A 21,907-nucleotide genomic window follows, 5' to 3' on the forward strand; every position below is an offset into this window, starting at 1 on the left:
GTAATACAGGAACTGATTTGAAGGGGTCCCACTGGCCCTAAGTTGGATAATTTGACCACTAAAAAGAATGACTACATTTAATTGAAACACATTAAGTATATGAAAATACATAATCTCATAATTATACTAAAAATAACCATTGGACACCATTGGACATTTCTAAAGTACCAACTCATTACTGTCATAATTGTTAAATAATGGGAAAGAATTAAGCATTTATCCTGCCTTTCCTGTATGAACTATATATAGGGAAATGAAATAGTTGATGACAGTAAGTTCATTATAGAATTCCAGATAATAAATACAAAAGGAATAACAGAATTAGAAAAGCCCCATTTTGCATAACTTAATAAATTAATAAATCTAGGCAATGGTCATCAATGTATATAAAACCCATTAGGTGAAATGTGAATGGGAGAACTTAATAATGGAGGGATGAGACTAACACCACCTGAATCCACTGATCAATTTTAGCATCACTGAAAAGGGGACCACCACATATTATGTGCCTTATGAATGATGCAATAGGAAGTACACACCTATCTATGGATTCTTTCCTAAAAATATTGAACCTGAATCTAATCAACCCTCAGATCAGTACTATCTAATATTGATCTGCATTGATGTAAATGGTCTTTTTCTGTTCTGTTCAATATGGTATCCACTAGCCACATGTGGCTGTTGAGCACTTGAAATGTGATGTTTGACTGAGAAACTGATATTAAAAAATTAATTTAGACATGTGGCTAGTGGCTACTGTATTAGGATAGTTCTAAATTTAACTGCCAAGAAATATAGGGGATTGAAGAACAAGTTAAGCACCACCATCAGGAAACACTCCATCAAATTCATTTGTTCATAGAACAAATGTGGTTTCTATAATCAGTAGGTAGGGGAGAAAATGAACTGGAGGGGTGGGATGGAAGGGGCTCTCAGAATAAAAGAGACAAGAGATATAACAGCCAAGGACTGGTTTAGATCCTGAATTGAATAACCAAGTGTAAAAATAAAATCTTTGAAATAATCAGAGCAATTTGAATGTGAACTCATTATTAGATGATACTAAAGAATTATTATTAAGTTTGCAAAGAGTGATAATGCTATACTGGTTATATTTTTAAAACCAGTTAGAGGTGTATATACTTGTATGACCCTGAGAGTATTCGACCTCACTTGCCTCACCATAGTTCCAGCCTTGCTTGAGATAAACTGTAATAAGATAGCTATATACTATTGTCATTTGTCACGGGTTGTAAATACTTGCCCCAGCAGTTTCTATATTTGAGATCTAGGATTTAATTTTTATTAATTTGTCAAAGGTTGTATTGGTAGGCTTTGTAGAACTTCCCTATCTCTTTGTCTTGATCCAGATGAACCCCAAAAGAAGAACAAAGGTGATCCCATGAACAACCTGGAAGGTTTTTACCAAGAGATGATAATGAAAAAACGTCTTGAAGAGTTGCAACTTATGAGAGGTGAACCCTTTGCTTCCCACTCACTGGTCTCAGCTACATCAGTGGGTGATAGTGGCACAGCTGAGAACCCGTCATTACTCCAGGACAAGGGAAAACAGGCAGCACAGGGTAAAGGTCCCAGTCTCCATGTGGCAAAAGTTATTGATTTTTCACCTGAGCAGTGTTGGACTGGGCCTAAGAAGCTGACGCAGCCAATAGAATTTGTCCCAGAAGATGAGATCCAGAGAAATCGTTTGTCAGAGGAAGAGATCCGAAAAATTCCTATGTTTTCTTCATATAATCCAGGGGAGCCAAACAAGGTATAGGACAAACCAAGAAAAACAACATGGGTTGTTTTCATTTTTATTTACCTCTATCTAAAGTAATACTTTTAAATTAGCTCTGATTATAACAAAGAATCATGACATAGGCACAGTAATTGTGTTTGTCCTTGACCTTTACTATTTACTCTCTGCGTAATATATAAGTAGCGTATTTCCTATGATGTTCTTTGTGCTTTTCTAAGATTCTAAACTACCCTTAGAATTAAAAAAATAATCGTGATGAGACTCTAGTTCATACCCACTGGAAGCCTCGAATTGAAGGGAAAGTAACCCCCAATTTTCTAGGCTAATAATAATCAAGCAATATTTATAGGACCGCCATGGTTGGTAGCCACAGTGCCTCTGGAATTAGTCAATAAATAATTGGCTGCCTGGTTGTAAGTAGGGTTTATTGTTAGCACGTGAGTTTTCTCTTCAGAATGCTACACCTGGCTTTCATATGACATATGATTTAAGTTGCTGTAGCAAAGCAACAAAGTGAAAACAGGTCCTCTAAGCTTTCTGAAATTGGCAAACATGTAACTAAGTAGTGTTGTAAATAATCTTTGTTTTATTGATCAAATCATCATTTTGTAATCATGCTATACGTTACATCTGCAATGGAAAACTTTTCATTACCATGTCACCCAAAGAGGCAGCACAAACCCCTGGAGCATATATTTGTTATGTCTCATCAACAAAATAAAAAACAAAACCAAAAAAAAAAAAAGTTTTTGACTGTCCCTAAAAAGCCATTGTGAATGAGGGACATCAAAGCAGTTTGGGTGATTGAATTTTTAATATATTCTTGCTATTAGTTCAAGGGTAGCCTGATTTTATTTACTTTTTATTGTGAAATATTACTAGCAAACCAAAAGTTATATAAAATAATATAGCAAACACCTTGGTATGCAGCCAGCCATCTTTATGAATTCTTAATAATTTCCACATTTGCTTAATTTTAAAAAATAAAGCATTATAGATTTATGAGAAGACTTCCGTGTATCCCTCAGGAATCCCATTCTTATTTCTCCTTTTCAGATGTAACTAGTGTCCTGTATTTGGTATTTACCATTACCATGTGCATTTTTGTATTTTTATCTATAGATTCATGAACAACATATAGTTTTACACCGTTAAAGACTATATAAACAATATCATACTCAACATATCCTACAACTTGCTTTTTTTGACTCAATATACATAATATTTTTGAAACTTATTTCTAGTGATAAAAGGAACTATATAGTATTCCATTGTAGAATACTATGTAGAAGTATGCCATAATTCATTAATCCATTTTCCTGAAGATTTGTCCTTTCCATTATTTTGCTATTACAGATAATTCTGCAGCAAACATTATTGTACATATCTTTTGTTGCACATATTTAAGAGTTTCTCCAGGACAGTGTTTTTCAAACTTAGGTTATAATTAGTAGGTCAGAACCATCAGTGTTTTTTAATGAAATGAAATAATAGAATAAAAAATATCAAAGTGTATTTTATACAGTTAGGGCAAGTCCTGTTTTTTAAAGCTTTGTCTCATTTTTGTGTGTAAGATACATGTGAGGGCCACAGTGTAAAATGCAATTCTTCACGTAGATCTCAGTCAAAAAAGTTGAAAAAGTGTCACTCTGTTGCAGTAGTTCTTAAATGTTAGTGTGCATCAGAATAACCTGGAGGGCTTATTAAAACACAGATTTCTGAGCTTCACCCCCAGAATTTTCGACTCAGTAGATCTGGAGTGGGGCCTGGGAATTTGCATTTCCACCAAGTTCCCAGGAGATGGTGATGCTGCTGGTCTGAGAGTGACATTTTACTAAGTTATATACCTAGGAGCAAAATTACTGTGATATATGGTATGTATATCTTCAACTCCCAGTGAGCAGGGTTTCAGAGATCCCCTTCATGTCCTTGCCAAGACTTTGGAGTATTAGACTCTATTTTGCTAGTCTAATATGTTTGAAAAGTTATCTCATTGTTTTACTTTGCCTGTTCCTGATTTCTAGTGAAGTTATGCATGTATTCATACATTTATTAGTCTTTCAGAAGCCCTCTGAGTTACCTGTTCTGTTCCTTTGCCCATTATTTGTTTGTTTTTTTCTGGATATAAGTCCTTGCTGTTTATTTAGCAAATATCTTCTCCTAGTGGGTGGCTTATCTTTTTAACATTGTTTCTGATATCTTTTGTTGAACAGAAGTCTTTCATTTTAATGTTATCAAATTATCAGTATTTCATTAGATAGTTTGCGTTTTTTGAGTCATTTTAAGGAAATCCTTCCCTACAAATCAATAAGAAAAACACAAACAAACCAACAAAAATGGGCAGAAGATATAAACAGGCAATTCACAGAGGTGAAAACATGAATGGTCCATAAACTTAAGAAGTCTCATTAGTAATTAAGGAAATGCAAAATAAAACCATAGTAATATGTACCATTTAAAACCCAGGATGTTGGCATATATTTAAAGGCCTTACAGTGCCAAGTATTGGTGAACATATGGAAAAATAAGAACTCTAATATACTGCTGGGGGAATATAAATGAGTACAACTACTTTCACAAACATTGTGGCAATATCTGGTAAAACTGAAGATAATCATATACTATAAGTCAGCAATCTCATTCCTAGGTATCTATCCTAGAGAAACTCTTGCACATGCACATTAGAAGATGTTACAAGGATGCTTGTTGTAGCATTGTTTGTAAACAACACATATGTTCATCAGCAGGAGAATAGATAAAGCATGGTATGTTTGTAAATAGAATATTATACAGTAGAGAAAATGAATAAAATAGAATTACAGGTATCAACATGGATGAACTCACAAACATAGTTTTGAATTAAAAATGCCAGTTGCAGACTTCTGGTTTCAGCTCCAGCTTGCAAAGTGCTTGGAAATCATCACTCCTTTCTTATGATAAGAAAAACAGCTGAACAAACTAAAAATCAATGACTTTTCTTAGACCCATCAGAAAATTGAAGTCACAGGGCAAACTTCAACCCTGAAATCTGGAGAGACAGGTGATTATGGAGAACCACCTCTCAAATCTGCTTATGAGGAACAGAAGGCACTGGAGCCATAAACTGGTAGGAACACTTACATGGTAACTTGGACAAATTGCTGGAGGTAGAGTGTAGACTAGTGTGGGAGGGACAAACATCTGAGGGCTACAGTCTTAGAGGACTCCCCCACCCCCCAGTATTTTCATGAATTTTACTTCCAGGGACCTCATCAGGTTCTCAAGGCAAAGAGCTAAGAAAAAAAATCTCCTGTTTCTGGTGTGGGGCGGGGAAAAGTAATCATTTTGAAGTTCACCCACAGCTTTCTAGATAACCCACAGCTTTCTAGACCCATCAAGGAAAACAATATTAAAGTCTTATCCAACTCCAGGCTCTTCTAGCTTTCCTGTCTCACCTAAGAGAGAGAGAAAAATAAGCTAGGAAACACTTGTGAAGGTTACAGGGCTGGAGATACAGGCACACAAAAAGACTGACATAATCATAGGATTACAGAATGCTTCTCCTTCCCACACACCTTGCCACCACATCAACGAGGCTTCAGTATAACACATATGGATTATAGCTGAAACACCTGCAAGGTTCAGACTCTATTGAAGGAGTTCTTAGAGAAACTCAAAGGAAACAGAGGAGACAAAAAGACACTAGAAGAAATTGAAACCTCTGACACCTACTCGTAGTGCAAACATCAAGCACAGCCCAACTCCTGGCCAGAATAACATAAAACCTCACACTAATGGCCTGTTTGGATCAGTTCCTATTACTTGATAAATCATGTCCAGCTTTCAACAAAAAAAAATTACAAGACATGCTAAAAGAAAATTCACAGTCTGAAGAGACAAAAACTCAAGAACCAAGCTCACATATGACACAGGTTTTAGAATTATCAGATGTAGAATTTAAAATAACTATGATTAATATACTGCAGAGTCTATTAGTAGAAATAGACAACACACAAGAATGGTTGGCTAATGTAAGCAGAGAAATAGAAACTCTAAGAAAGAATCAAAAGGAGACACTGGAAATCAGAAACATTGAAGCAGAAATGAAGAATGCCTTTGATAGGCTCATTGATAGGTTGGAAACAACTAGAGAAAGAATCTATAAGCTTGAAGACTTGGCAATAGAAACTTCCCAAGTAGAAATACAAAAAGAAAAAAGGCTGAAAAATGGAACAGAATATCCAAGAACTATGAGACAATTTCAGAAGGTACAACGTACAACTTATTGGAATACCGAAAGAGAAAAAGGAGAAGAAATATTTGAAGTAAGAATAGCTGAGAATTTTCTGAAATTAATGGCTGGCAACAAACCACAGATGCAGGAAGCTTAGAGAACACCGAGCAGGACAAATACCAAAAAACTGCACGTAAGCATATAACATTTAAACTACAGAAAACCAAAGAGAAAGAAAAAAAATTGAAAACAGCCAGAGAAAATGAACACTTTACCTATATAGGAACATAGATAAGAATTACACCAGACTTCTCATCAGAATCCATGCAGGCAAGAAGAAAGTGGAGTAATATATTTGTGTTCAAAGAAGCAGGGAAAAAAGCCCACCCACTTAGATTTCTCTATCCAGCAAGATGATCTTTCAAAAGTGAAGGAAAAACAATAAAGGCTTTCTCAGACAGAAAAAAAAACTGAGGGAGTTTGTTACCAGTAAATGTGCCTTGCAAGAAATGTTTTTTAAAAAGTTCTCCAGAGAGAAGTAAAATTATATAGATCTGCAGAAAGAAAGGAAAAACATAGGAGAAGGAATACATGAAGGTAAAATAAAATCTTCTGTTTTCTCATTTTTTAATGATCTGAAAGATAACTTTTCCAAGTAATAGTAATGTGTTAGATAATTACAGAACATGGATAAGTAAAATGAATAAGAACAGTGTTATAAGGGATAAGATGGAGGAATAGATAGATAAATATAGATAAGTAGATAGGTAGATAGATAATTCTGTTATAAGGTATCTGCACTGCCCATGAAGTGGTATAGTGTTATTTGAAAGTGAACTTAGATTAGTTGTAAATGTATATTGCAAACTCTAAGACAACCACTAAAAAATTATAAAAAGAAGTAAATTTATGTGTTGAGAGATGGGTGAAAATGGAATCATATAAAATGGTACCCATTCTTTACAGTCTTTTCCAGAAAACAGAAGCAGAGAAAACAGTTCCAAACTTGTTTCATGAGACGAGCCCCAGCTTAACACCAAAGCAAGGTAAAGACATTACAGTAAAGGAAAACTACAGTAAAGGAAAACTATCTTTTTAAAAAATAGATTATGAATATTCATAAGGTAAATATTCATGAGACAAAGCTGATTGTCACCCCTTGTGCCCAAGATGTGAAGGCCAGATTCATACTGGCAGCATACCCATTACCAAAAATTGTGTTTAGAAAACTATCATGTGCATAGAAGCAAAAAATCCAAAATATTTGATGGAAATATTTTGACTGAAGAATCGAAACATTAGGAATCAAACTCAACAGTGTACAAGGCTACTTCAAAAAGTTTGTGGAAAAGTAGAATTAAAAGATAATACAAATCTTTTCATTAACTTTCTGAAGTACCCTCATATAAAAGAATTATATACCATGATCAAGTGGGATTTATTCCAGGTATCCAAGGCTCGTTCAACATTTGAAAATCAACTAATATAATCCACCATGTCAATAGACTAAAGAAGAAAAATTGTATGTTCATTTCAATTAATGTAGAAAAATCATTTGAAAAAAATCTTAACACCCATTCATGATAAAAACTTTCAGTGAACTAGGAACAAAGCAGAACAACCTCAACTTGATAAAGAATATCTACAGCACCCTACAGCACATTCATACATAATGGTCAGAAACTGGATGCTTTCCTCTTTGATCAGGAACAAAGCAAGAATGTTCCCCCTCTCTACTCCTTTTCAACACTGTACTGGAAAGTACTAGCTACTGCAATAAGACAAGAGAAGGAAATTAAAAGTACACAGATTGGGAAGGAAAAAATAAAACCATCTTTGTTCGCAGGTGACATGTGTGTCTATGTAGAAAATCCCAAAGAATTGACCAACAAACGAACAGCTCCTTGAGCTAGTAAGTGAGTGTAGGTTGGAGGATACTTGTATACAAAATATTATACACAAAATTCATTTTTTTCCTGTATATCAGAAACGAACAATTGGCATTTGAAATTAAAAACAACAATTTAAAAGAGCACCCCCAAAAATGAAATACTTAGGTATAAATTTAACAAAATGCATACAGGATCTATAAAACTTTGAGGAAAAACTTAAAGACCTAAATAAATGCAGAGGTATTCTGTGTTTGTGGATTGAAAGACTTAATATTGTTAAGATATCAGTTCTTCCCAAATTGATCTGTAGATTCTACATAATCCCCACAAAGTCCAGGCAAGCTATTTTATGGATAATAGCAAACTGATTCTAGGTTTATATAAGACAAAAGACCCAGAATATCTAATACAATACTGAAGAAGAACAAAGTTGGCAGATTGACACTACCCAACTTCAAGACTTATTATAATCAAGTAGTGTGATATGGGGGAAAAAGAGACAAATAAATCAATGGAGCAGAATAAAGACCCCAGAATTAGACCTACACAAATATAGTGAACTGATCTTTGGCAAGGGGACAAGGAAGCAAGGACAATGCAATAAAGAAAGAATAGTCTTTTCAACAAATGGTGCTAAAATAACTTGACATCTACATGCAAAAAAAATGAATCTAGAAACAAACCTTACATCTTTCATAAAAATGAACTCAAAATGGATTATAGGCCTAAGTGTAGAACACAATGTTATAAAACTTTAAGAAGAAAACAGGAGAAAATGTAAGTGACTTTGTGTTTGGTAATGCATTTATAGCATATATCACCAAAAGCGTAATTTATGTAAAAAAATTGATAAATCAGACAGTGTTAAAATTATAAACTTCTGCTATGTGAAGGACATTTTTAAAAGAATCAAAATATAAGCCACAGACTAGAAGGAAATATTTGCAAAATATATTTCTAATAAAGTACTGGTGTAATACACAAAGAACTAAAACTCAACAGTAATAAAACAAACAACCCAATTTTAAAATGGGCAAAAGAATAGACACCTCACCAAAGAAGCTATATGCATGACAAATAAGCATATGAAAAGAAGCTCATCTTTATTTATCATCACAGAATTGTAAAATAAAACAATAAGATATTATTACACACCTACTAGAATGACTAAAATCCACAATAAAATGAATAATACCAAATCCTGTTCAGGGTGCAGAGCAACAAGAACTCATTCATTGATGGTGGGAATACAAAATGGTACATCCTCTTTGGAAGACAGTTTCGTGGTATTTTACAAACCTTAACATTGTTTTACCATATGATCCAGCAATTGCATTCCTAGATATTTACCCAATTGATTTGAAAAACTTATGTTCACACAAAAACTGGTATATGAATGTTTATAGCAGCCTTATTCATAATTGCCAAAAACTGAAAGCAAAAAAGATGTCTTCCAATAGATGAATGGATACATTCATCTGTGGTAGATCTATATAATAGATGCATATTAATATATGAGAGAAACTAGTATGGAAAGACTACATATTATATCATTTCATTATATGACATTCTGGAAAGCACAAAACTATAGAGACAAAATGATAAAAGTAGTTTGAAGGGTGTGGGGGAGGGACAAATAGGTGAAGTACAGGGGATTTTTATGTCAGTAAAATTATTCTGTATGATACTGTAATAACGAAGGAAAGACATTTATTTGTCAAAACCCATAAAACTATATAGCATGAAGAGTAATCCTTATTGTATGCATATATTAAAAATCATTGAGGAGGATGGGGGACTCCAGGAAAGAATGTAGACTGTGACAAGAGAATCCAACTGTATTACAAATATATAAAACAACCCCATTGAAGGGATGGAAGAAAGGTGCTTACCTAAGCATCTTTGGAAATGTATGGAGTCTTAGAAGACTAAAGGCAAATGGAACTGCACATAAGTACCATACCCTAGTTGATAAGGTTGTGCCTCATGGGGGTACTGGTTAACAATTCTGATACTGCTATACATGCATAATGGGATGGAACAATTAAGTAAATGGATGGTAGATGGTTGGAACCAGGGTTCTCACTGTTGGAATTTACAGATAAGTAAAGTGAGGAAGCTAGAATGATCCATGTGGTAATGGTTTAGAGTTGGAGCCATCAGTGTGTTTAACTTAATATAGACATAGATGATTATATAAAGAAATATTTACATGTGTATATACACAGATTAGTATCAACACATATTTTTTGCTCTGTCGGCTGAGAGGGCCCCAATGAAAGGACAACTCAGTAGCAATGAGCTTGTTTAGCATCCAGATCTTGGTTTCTAATACCATTCTGTAATAAAAGGAAGCAGGGCTATTTGGAGAAATGGCTTCTTCTAGTACTGAGGTGGGAAATAGACAAGATTGTACTGCCAGAAAGTAAAGAAGTGCTAAAAAGAAAAACAATATAAAATATGTTGAGGGTATGTCAAAGGAACACAGGAGACAACGGAAAGAGCTTTCAGTGACCAAAGATGGAACAATTTGTGCAATAAACTAATGTTAGATAATAATGCAAAGGATAGAATAAATATCCGTGAGTCCAAGTGATGTAAATAACTGATTGAGTAAATAAATAGAGAAGAACAGAGAACTCTCCCGTGAAAAAGAATTCCAAATAATTTATGTAGATACTCTACCTCAAGGAGGGGAGCGTAACTCTCTCCTCTTTACTTTTGAACTGCTTGTAGTGACTTTTTTCCCGAAGAGTTCAGTAGGGAAAGGCAAAAAAAATAATAACTTCACAATGGAGAAATCTGACAAACACTCTATGAGCCAGGTGATCAATAAAAATCATGTCGACAGTATGTATACTTGATATGATGTAATCAAAACTGCACTTTTCCTCTGTGGTTTTCCTCTCAATAACTCATAACCCCAGCCTGACCATGAGAAGGACATCAGAAAAATTCTAGTAGTGGGGCATCCTACAAAATGCCTGACTAGTACTCCTTAATAATACCAAGTTCATTAAAAACAAGGGAAATCTGAAAAATTGACGCCAAGAGGAGCTTAAAGACACATGACAACTAAATGTAATGTGATAACCTGGATGGGATCCTGGAACAGAAAAAGGACATTAGGTTAAAACTAAGGAAATCTAAATAAACTATGGACTTTAAATAATAATGTATTAATACTGGTTCATTAATTGTAACAAATATAATAATGTAAGGTATTAATAATAAGGGAAACTGGGTGTGGAGTATAGGAGAGCTCTCTGTACTGTCTTCTCAGTGTTTCTGTAAATCAAAACTGTTCTAGAACTAAAATCAATTTTAAAAGGTTTTTTTAAAAGGTAGCTGCAGAAGAATGCATACAATATAAAACCATTTTTATAAAAGTTCAAAATATAAAACAGTACTCTGTATTGCATAGGGATACCAGGGAGAGCTTCATCCTCTACTGTCACTTGGAGTCTCTGTTTTTCTGTTTCACAGGTATGTTTGTCTTATTTTTGAGCCTAGTTGTATCTTTATATATTCTATATATGTGAAAATATATGTGTGTATATACATAGATATGTGTGTATGTATGTTTTGGGAGCAGAGAGAATGCATCCAAGCAAGAACTGACAGAGCCATCTCAACCAGAAGTCCTCTTTATTTTTAAAAAATATTCGTATAAAAGGAAACAGTATTAGTATGGGTCTTTTCTAATAGGTGAGAAACTTGAAGTCTGTTTTCACATACCCCTTTCTATGGTTATTTAATTTGATGATGCTTTCATGATGAGTATTTGAGAACAAAGACATGAAATTACTTAAGTGAATGGCAAGTCAATTATTCTATGCCCTTGCCTTTAAGATATAAACATTCATAAATGCTAAATATGTGAATATCCAGGTTTTAAAGATTTTGAGACAAAGATTCTGCTATTTGTTAACAATATATAGTGTATTTATTTATACATTTCAGTGGTTAAGTCACTTAAGTGAGCTCTATTTTCTAGCTCTTTGCTTTTGTTGCTCCTATCTGAATTCTTCCCTAGTTCCTTTAAGCTATAAAGGACATAACTAATGTTAGCTAATGTATGAGATCTTTTCTTATCCTCCTCCTTCTTTTTTTATTGTCTTTAAAAAGCACAAGATCTACACTCTTAACAAATTTTTAAGTGTATAATACGGTGTTGTTAACTGTAAACAATGTGGTACAGCAGATCTATAGAACTTTTTCACCTTATGTGACTGAAACTTTATACCATTGAACAGCAGCTCTTCATTTCTCCATCCCCCAGTCCCTGGCAACCACCCTCCTACTTTCTGCTTTGATGAATTTGAGTACTTTAGATATTTCATATACATGGAATCATGCAGTATTTGTCCTTCTGTGACTGGTTTATTTCTCTTAGTTTATAGTCCTCAAGGTTCATCTGTGTTGTAGCCTATGACAGGAGGTCCTTCTCTTTTAAAGCTGAATAATATCATATAGTATGTATATGGCACATTTTTTTATCCATTCATTCTTCATTGGACATTTAGGTTGTTCCTACCTCTGGCTGTTGTGAATAATGCAGCAAAGAGCATGTGAGTGCATATATATCTTCTAGATCCACACTACAACTCTTGGATAAACACCCAGAAATGGTATCGTTGCATTGTGTGGTAGCTGTATTTTTCATTTTTGGAGGAACTTCCACACTGTTCTCCATAGCAGTCGCACTGTTGTACATTCCCATCAATAATTTGGTTTCTCCATATCCTTGCCAGCATTTGTTATTTTCTGTTGTTTTTTTTTTATAATGGCCATCCTAACAGGTGTGAGGTGATACCTCATTGTGGTTTTGATTAGCCTTTCTCTGGTGATTAGTGATATTGAGCATCTTTTTATATATGTGTTGGCCATTTGTATGTCTTCTTTGGAGAAATGTCAGTTCAGGTTTTTTGCCCATATTTTAATTGGTTTGTTGTTGTTATTGAGTTGTAGGAGTTCCTTATATATTTTGGATCTTAACCCCTTATTAGATATATGTTTTGAAAATATTTTCTCCTATTCTGTAGATTGCCTTTTTACTCTGTTGATTGTTTCCTTTGCTGTGCAGAGCTTTTTAGTTTGATGTAGTCCCACTTGTCTAATTTTTGCTTTTGTTGCATGTGCTTTTGGTGTCATGTTGAAGAAATCATTGTCAAGACCAATATCAAGCTTTTCCTCTATGTCTTCTCTTAGGAGTTTTATAGTTTCAGGTCTTACATTTAAGTCTTTAATGCATTTTGAGTTGTTTTTTCTGTATGGTGTAAGATAAGGGTCCAATTTCATTATTTTGCATGTGGCTGTTTAGTTTTCTTAACATTTTGTTGAAGAGACTATTGTTTGCAAACTTTTAGAAGATCAGTTGATGACAAATGCATGGATTTATTTCTGGGCTCTCTAGTTTGTTGCATTGGCCTATATGTCTGTTTTTATTCCAGTACCATACGGTTTTGAGTCCTGCAGATTTGTAATATGTTTTGAAATAAGAAGGTGTGAGGCATCTAGAATTGTTCTTTCTCAAGGTCATTTTTGCTATTTTGGATCATTTGTGGTTCTATGAGTTTTGGAATTTTTTTTCTATTTCTATAAAAGATGCCATTGAGACTTGGATAGAGATTGCATTGCATTGAATCTGTAGATTGCTTTGGGTAGTATGGATATCTTAACAATATTAAGTCTTCCAATCCATGAACACAGGATATCTTTCCATTATTTGTGATTTATTTCAGCATTATTTTGTAGTTTTCAGTGTACAAGTCTTTTATCTCCTTGGTTAAGTTCATTTCTCAGTATTTTATTTTTTTCAATGCTATTGTAAATGGGATTGTTTTCTTAATTTCCTCATAGTATTTTTTTGTTGTTAGGGTTTAGAAACACACCTGATTTTTCTATGTTAATTTTGTATACTGCAACTTTACTAAATTTTTTTATTAGTTCTAACTTTGTTTGTTGTGTCTTTAGTGTTTTCGACTTGTATGATCATTTCATCTGTGAACAGAGATAATTTTATTGTTTTCTTAATGATTTGGATGCATATTATTTCTTTTTCTTGCCTAATTGCTCTGGCTAGAACTTTAAGTACTATGTTAAATAGAAATGGCGAAAGTAGGCATCTTTGCCTTGTTTCTTTTCTTAGAGGAAAAGCTTTCAATTTTGCCATTGAGTATGATGATACCTGTGGGCATTTCATATATGGACCTTATTATGTTCAGGTAATTTCCTTTTATTACTAGTTTGTTGAATATTTTTATCATGGTGTTGAATTTTGTCAAATGCTTTGTCTACATCTATTGAGATGATTATGTGACTTTTATCTTTCATTTTTTTAATGCATTGTATCATATTGATTGATTTTTGTATGTTGAACCATCCTTGCATTCTAGGGATAATTCCCACTTGGTCATGGTGTATGATCTTTTTAATATGCTGTTGAATTTGGTTTCTTAGCATTCTGTTGAGGAATTTTGCATCTATGTTCATCAAGGATATTGGCCTATATTTTTCTTTTCTAATAGCATTGTTGTCTCAGTCAATATCAAGGTAATCCTGGCCTCATAAAATGAGTTTGGAAATGTTTCCTCCTCCTTAATCTTTTTGAAGAGTTTGAGAAGGATTTACATTAATTCTTCTTTAAATATTTGATAGAATTCACCAGTGAAGCCATCTGGTTCTGGGCTTTTCTTTGATGAGAGGTTTTTGATTACTGATTCCATCTCTTTACTCATTGTTGTTCTATTCAGATTTTCTGTTTTTTCAAGATTCAATCATGGTAGGTTGTGTGTTTCTAGGAATTTATCCATTTTTTCTAGGTTATCCAATTTGTTGATATATAATTGCTCAAAGTAGTTTCTTATAATCCTTTTTATTTCTGTGTCAATAGTTGTTATGTCTCCTCTTTCATTTATGACACACTATGCCTTTTGGGGAGTTTAATCCATTTATATTTTTAGTAATTATTGATAGCAAAAGACTTACTATTGCCATTAGTTGCTTTTGTGTCTTGTAGCTCTTTTGTCTCTCTATTACTCTCAGCTGTTTTCCTTTGTGGTTTGTTGGGTTTTTTTTGTAGTGATATGCTTTGATTCCTTTCTTATATTTCTCTGTGTATCTTCTACAGGTATTTTCTTTGTGTTTACCATGGGGCATACATAAAACATAGTTACAACAATCTGTTTTAAGCTGATAACTACTTGAGTCACATATAAGAACTCTTTTGTTGAAGTTTTTTATAGCATTCCATTCCTAATAGAATATTTTCTCTTATTTTTCTAAGGGTATTAGTTATAGTTTTTTCAATTTTTTTCTCCTTTTATGGTCTCTGTTTTCTCCCATTTACTTTCTTTTCTGTGTTTCTGTTCTGTTCTCTGTCTTTCACATTCCGTTCTCAGATGCCAATAATCCATTCTCATATTTATGACTAGGGACTAAAAGCTAATTGGAAACTCTGAGCACAGGAGTTATACCCTTGTTGACTTTGAGATTCACTTTAAAATGGTGTGGCTGGACCATTTGTTGGAGAAATTCTTCATAAAATTCATCAGTATTTTTACATTCTTCCTCTTGGGACTTACCAGTTTCCCCAGAGAAGATAGTTCCAAACTCTTTCTTGGGAGGGTACTACCAACATTCTAAGAACCAAATGGCAGAAAAGGTCTGGGAGGAACACAGCAGTTAGTATGCATTCTTTCTCTTTGTCTCCTTGCCTTCAAAAACATTATTTACATCTCCAGCTATATATGACATTCCCCATCCTCCAACAGTGAACCTCCAGTATTCTACCATGATCGGCGAGTTGCCTTTACCCAGTAGCATATTGTGGGGGAGGGTATTTAAAAATAGAATTGGTTTTCAAACAGTCCTCAATCTACCCCCTTTACTTTAACTCTATTCTTTCACATTTATTTCCAGAGGTACCTGAAGCTATCAGTTCTTGATCTATTTGAGGATTCATAAATGAAGATTGGGTGGATTCTTAGCTTTCCCCACCACTGGTTTAAGATTTAGCTTTCTTGAATGTGCTGAGCTGGTTCCTACTCATCCAATTATTTTCCAGCTTCCAGAATATTGAATAGCATTGCCTCCTTTCCTTGTTCTTCTTGACTTTGTCGGTTTGTGTTTAAAAAAAAAAAAAGTCCCTATAATTTTAGAGAATTTTCTGGAGGGAGTAAAATTAGATGTGTTCAATCCACCATCCTTATAAGAAAATAATTCTAACCATAATGGAAGAGTTGCCCTATGTGATATTTCTTTTGATCTTCAATTTGTATTAGGTATTATACCTGAAGAACCTTAGCCCTCGGGTGACTGAAAGAGATCTTGTCTCACTGTTCGCTCGGTTCCAGGAGAAAAAAGGCCCTCCAATTCAATTCCGAATGATGACTGGACGAATGAGGGGTCAGGCTTTCATCACCTTTCCCAGTAAGTAGCTTCATCTATATAATTAGTTGCAGCATCAGTTCATTAGAGACTGCCTATAACCTCTCCAATTTAGGTATAGCCCTTTAATTTCTTCACAGCACATGAGAAGAAGAGAAGTAAGGAAAATATGTTTTCAGTGTACCTCTCTCCCCATTTCTGTGCTTCCTCTCCTCCATTAACAGCATATGACCACCTTACTCCAGGGTCTTCAATTTTTCCCAGTCTTGGCATTTACTTCTTACCCCACCAAAGTGTACTCTCCCTTTCCTGACAATAGTATTTCTAGTCCAAGTTATAATTAAATTACTCATTAATTAATATATTTGTATGCTGATCAGAACGCATGTACTTGTCTTATTCCCTATTCCTTTAGGACTACGTGACTGTAAGCTTATGTACTAATTCATAGTTACTGGATGAAGGTACATTCTTCCAAATACTGTTTACGTGTTAATCCATGACTTCAGACTTCTAATCCAAAGGGAAGAAATAATACAGGAATTTCAGTTTCTGTGACAGACTAAACAATATGTCTTTTTTGAGGGAGGCTGAGTAGGATCTGTAACTTTCCATGTCTCTAAACTATCATCATTTATAAATAGCCTGCTAATATATGTGTTTTTACACATACGTACTGCCAAACTCTTCTCCATTGTTTTTGTACTGTCTTGTACCATCTTTCCTATGTTATTGAAGGTTTGTTGATCCTCTGTATCAGTGGTTTTCTGTGTTTTCAAGTGTGAGGACCCCTTTTACATTTAAAAAATATTTCATGGACCCCCATATAATATGGTCAATTAATTAAAAAATACGTAATAAAAAAGGCTTTTATAAACTAAGTACAGATGCTTCTCGACTTAAACCCATTGTAAGTTGAAAATAGCATAAGTTGAAAATGCATTTAATACACCTAACCTATCAAACATTATAACTTAGCCTAGCCTACCATAAACATGCTCAGAACACTTACATTAGCCTATCGTTGGGCAAAATCATCTAACACAAAGCCTATTTTATAATAAAGTGTTGAATATCTCGTGTAACTTATTGAGTAACATACTGAGAGTGAAAAACAGAATGATTGTGTGAGTACTTGAAGTATTGTTTCCACTGAATGTATTGCTTTTGCACCATTGCAGAGTCAAAAAATTGTAAGTCATGCTATTGTTAAGTCGGGGATGGTACTTTTAAATGTACAGCTGTTTTACTAATCATAACAGCAGCTATACACATTTGAAAATTTGTAGTACTTAAATACAAGACAAAAGTTTGTTCACTCTAACGATGTTGTCACCTTGTGATTCCAGAGACTCCTGGCCATAATCCACCCCTTCCTTGTTTCCCACATTCAGACTCTAAGACCCATAAGTTGAATACTCCTGCTGAACACTATATATTCTCACACCTCAAGGTTTCATATGCCTACAAGCATTCTTTAAACTTATTTATCTTAATAAGGGCTCCCCAAAACACTCTCCCAGTAAAAGAAAAAAGTAACAAAGTGTCTCAATAACATAACTTATTTGTATTATCTATTTTGAAAATGATTTCATTCTCATAATACCTAGAATCTATTATCTAAGATAGAGGCTTGTGTATAATTATAGCTTATACTTCTTTAACACATTGTCTATATCCCTGTTTCTTTACCTATATCTTTGAATTAGAAGATACTTTCAAACTCCATTTTGAGTTTTTGTTGTCATTCTTAGCCATTAATTTAATCTTACTGAGTTATACAAGTTGGAAATTATAGAAAAGATGATAAAATCAAATGACTTTGTGGCCTTATAGCCTGCATTTAACTCCATAACTCCAAGGCAAAACAGCCTTGACCTGAAATAGAATTGAATTACTAAACCCTATGTAAATTGATATTTTTTTTCTTTCTCTTTTAGATAAGGACATAGCATGGCAAGCATTGCATCTAGCAAATGGATATAAACTGCATGGGAAAATATTGGTGATAGAGTTTGGAAAGAACAAAAAGTAACAGTCAAATCTCCAGGCTGCTTCTCTCATATCATCTGCTGCAGATAGCACTACAGAAATCAGTGATAGCTAGAATAAATATATATAGATTGTGAGTCCTGGCTGGTTTTAACATCCCAATCTTGTATCTAGGATTGTGTATAGATAGCAATTTGGAGTTGAAGAGGAGAAACTGAGAGAGAAAAAAGTAATTAAGACAATCCTTTTCAGCTTTTGGAGAGAATTGTTAGAAAACATTTTCTATAATCAAAGACTCTATAAAAGAGACAATATGCTGAGTATGAAGGGTAGGATACAAAGAGTATTATTTTTTCAGGATAAATTACAAAGAATGATTCCTGAGAGTTTTTTAAATCCTTATAATTTTTCTGAGATCATCAGTATTTCTCCCTATAGATAACATTCTTTCAAAAACTGCCTCCTATATACAGAACTAAAAAGCTGAACAGATGTTGAAATATTTATTTACTGAAGCCCATTTGTCCCTAATTTTATCCACCCAGTAAATAAAAAAGCAGGACCCCAGGTAGTTCTGCTCTTATGTCAGAACTATCAGCAGTTATGTCAGAACTATCAGCAGTAACAGCAGGTACCTTCATAAGTCAGTCGACGTATTTAGTAAATGCTTCCCTACTAAGTTATCAGAGTTTTCAAAAACCTACATTTTTTTAAATGAAATCTTTTATATCAAAATATTGGTATTTTCATGGCTATTTAAGCTAGATACCATTGAGGAATTGTTGAATTCAAAGCAATAAACATTCAATAAATGTCTAGTATATATTAAATATTAGGTATATGAATTTTAGAAGAGTGTATTAGTCCATTTTGTTGCTTATAACAAAATACCTGAAACTAGGTGATTTATAAAGAAAACAAGATTTATTGCTTACAGTTCCTGAGGCTGAGAAGTCCAAAGTCCATCTGGTGGTGGTGACAGTGACCCAACTGTCTCACATTGCAAGATGGTAGAAGCAGAGAGAGAAAGACAGACCCTCCTCTTATTTTAAAGCCCTCAGAACCATGCCCCTGACCATCGTTTTTAATCCATTCACTACAGCACGGTCCTACAATCTTATCACCTCTTCAAGGCTCCACCTTTCCATTACCATAATAGGATTTCCCACCCTCTTAACAGTCACAGTGGAGGCCAAGTTTCTAATACATAAAACTTGAGGAACACAATTCAAGCTTCAGTGAGTTTTGTGGGACATAATTCAATCCACTACAAAGAGGAACATATTGGCAAAGAATACTAAAGGGAAGTGGGAAGAAAGAGTTCTGTAGAAAAGGATGAGGACCCAGTTCCAAATCCCCAAGTTGTTTGTTTATAGATTTCTGGAGAATAGAAAGACAACATGGTATAGAGGAAGTGATACAAACTTTGGAGTCAGACCTGTGTTTGAACCTCACAGCCACTCTTACCCTTCTGTGACCTTGGCAAGTCACTTAATCTCAGTTTTGTCATCTGTAAAGTGAGGATAATACTACTGCTCACCTCATTTGGTTGTAAGGATTAAATGAGATAATATTATCCAGGCTGAGGACCAGAAAGAAAATATAATGAATAAAATTGAACAGTATAGGGCCTGTGAGACACCATTACATACTCCAACATATGTGTAATGAGAGTGCCAGAAAAAGAGCGGGCTGGCTGATTAGCTGAGTTGGTCGGAGTGTGGTGCTATAACACCAAGGCGAAGGGTTTGGATCCCCATACCAGCCAGCTGCCAAACAAACAAACAAACCAAAAAACAGAAAAAGGGAAGGGAAAGGAGCAGAAAAATATTCTGAGAAATAATGGCTATAAACACCCCAGGTTTGATAAGAAACATTAACCTACACATCCCAGAAGCTCAGAAAACCCCAAGTAGGAAAAACAAAAAGAAATCTACAAATAGACACATCATAATAAAGTTATCTGAGACAGTAATTTGAATCTACACACCGCAAAAGAGAGCACATGTAAAGGTAATTATGTAATTATAAAAGACAATCTAAATGCATATTTCTTATCTAATTTAAAAAGCAGTTATGGGGCTGGCCTTGTGACTCACTCAGGAGAGTGCGGTGCTGATAACACCAAGGCCACAGGTTCGGATCCCATATAGGGATGGCCGGTTCACTCACTTAGGAGAGCATGGTGCTGACAACACCAAGTCAAGGGTTAAGATCCCCTTACCAGTCATCTTTTAAAAAATAAATAAATAAAAAATAAAAAGCAGTTATGTAAAACAGTATATATACAGTTACATTGTTTGGCCTATAACATAAAAAATGTAATATATTTGCCAATAACAGGACAAAGGAAGTGGGTGTAAACAAAGCTGTATTGTATTAAAGAAATGACTCCAGATGGTAACTCAAATCCACAGGAAAAAGTGAAGAGAATGAGAAAAGGAAAAATAAGGTTAATATAAAAAAGCTATAAATATATACTTGCTCTTTTTTCTTCTCTCAGCTTTTTAAAAAGACATAAAATTATATTAAGTAATAATTGTAATAATGTATTTTGGGTTTATAACATATGTAGAAATAATATGTATAACAATAATGCCACAAAAGGGAGAAAGGAACGGGTTTATATAGAAATAAGGTTTCTATATATCATTAGGATTAAGTTAGTGTATATCTGAAGCTGATCAAGTTTAGTTAAGATGTGTATGATAAGCCCTAGAGCAACCACTAAGGAAATAACTTTTTAAAAATTGCAAAAATATTAAAATTTAAAAGTTACATTAGAAAATAGTACAAAAGGGGCCGGCCCGGTGGCGCACTGGAGAGTGCGCCACCTGGGAGCATGGCGGCGCTCCCGCCAAGGGTTCGGATCCCATGTGGAGACCGGTTCCTGCTCACTGGTTGAGCGCGGTGCAGGTGCAACACCGAGGGTTGCAATCCCGTTGCCGGTCCCCGGTGTGGGCGCGACACCAAGGGTTGCGATCCCGTTACCAGTCAGTAAAAAAGACAAAAAGGAAAAAAAAAAGGAAAATAGTGCAAAAGAAAGCTAAAAGAGGAATGGAGAAGCAAAAAAGTTTGAGGCATGTAGAAACAAACAGTAAAATGACAATTGTAAATCCTCCCATATCAGTAATAACAATAAATGTGAATGAGATTAAACAATCTGATCAAAAGGCAGAGCTTGTCAGACAAGGAAGAAAAACAAAACTCAACTCTTAAACTGTTTATTAGAAATAAACTTTAAATTAGAAGATACAAAGAGATTGAGGGGAAAAGGATGGAAAACAAATATGTTGTGCAAACAGCAACTATCGAAAGCTGGAGTGGCTATACTAATATTAGGCAAAATAGAGTTTAAAACAAAAGATGTTACTATAAAGAATGACATTTTATAATGATGAAAGGGTCAATCCATCAGGAAGATGTAACAATTATAAACATATAGGCACCTAACAATAGAGTCCCAAAATACATAAAGCAAAAGCTAAAATAAATGAAAAGAGAAATAGTCAAGTCTACAAAAAGAGTTGGAATATTCAGTACCTCACTTTCTTTTCTTTTTTTTTTTTTTTCCCTTTTTCCATGTCCGGCAACGGATCGCAACCCTCAGTGTCGCCCCCGTACCGGACCGGGACCGGCAACGGGACTGCAACCCTC

General features: G+C 34.4%; 1 protein-coding gene across 1 annotated transcript in view; it reads left to right on the forward strand.

The window, feature by feature from the left end:
* Window positions 1-1,370: 1,370 nt before the first annotated feature.
* The window catches only part of LOC103607513 (RNA-binding protein 41), a gene marked incomplete at both ends in the record, with an annotated part of 21,271 nt that continues 734 nt past the window's right edge, over window positions 1,371-21,907 (forward strand). Inside the window, 3 exons of the mRNA XM_008592009.1 lie at window positions 1,371-1,774; window positions 16,153-16,300; window positions 18,199-18,289. Coding sequence (XP_008590231.1) covers window positions 1,371-1,774; window positions 16,153-16,300; window positions 18,199-18,289 — 643 coding nt within the window. The remainder of the gene's footprint in view (window positions 1,775-16,152; window positions 16,301-18,198; window positions 18,290-21,907) is intronic.

This window comes from Galeopterus variegatus, unplaced genomic scaffold (assembly GCF_000696425.1).
Source record: "Galeopterus variegatus unplaced genomic scaffold, G_variegatus-3.0.2 Scaffold7497, whole genome shotgun sequence".
Classification (NCBI taxonomy): Eukaryota; Metazoa; Chordata; class Mammalia; order Dermoptera; family Cynocephalidae; genus Galeopterus; species Galeopterus variegatus.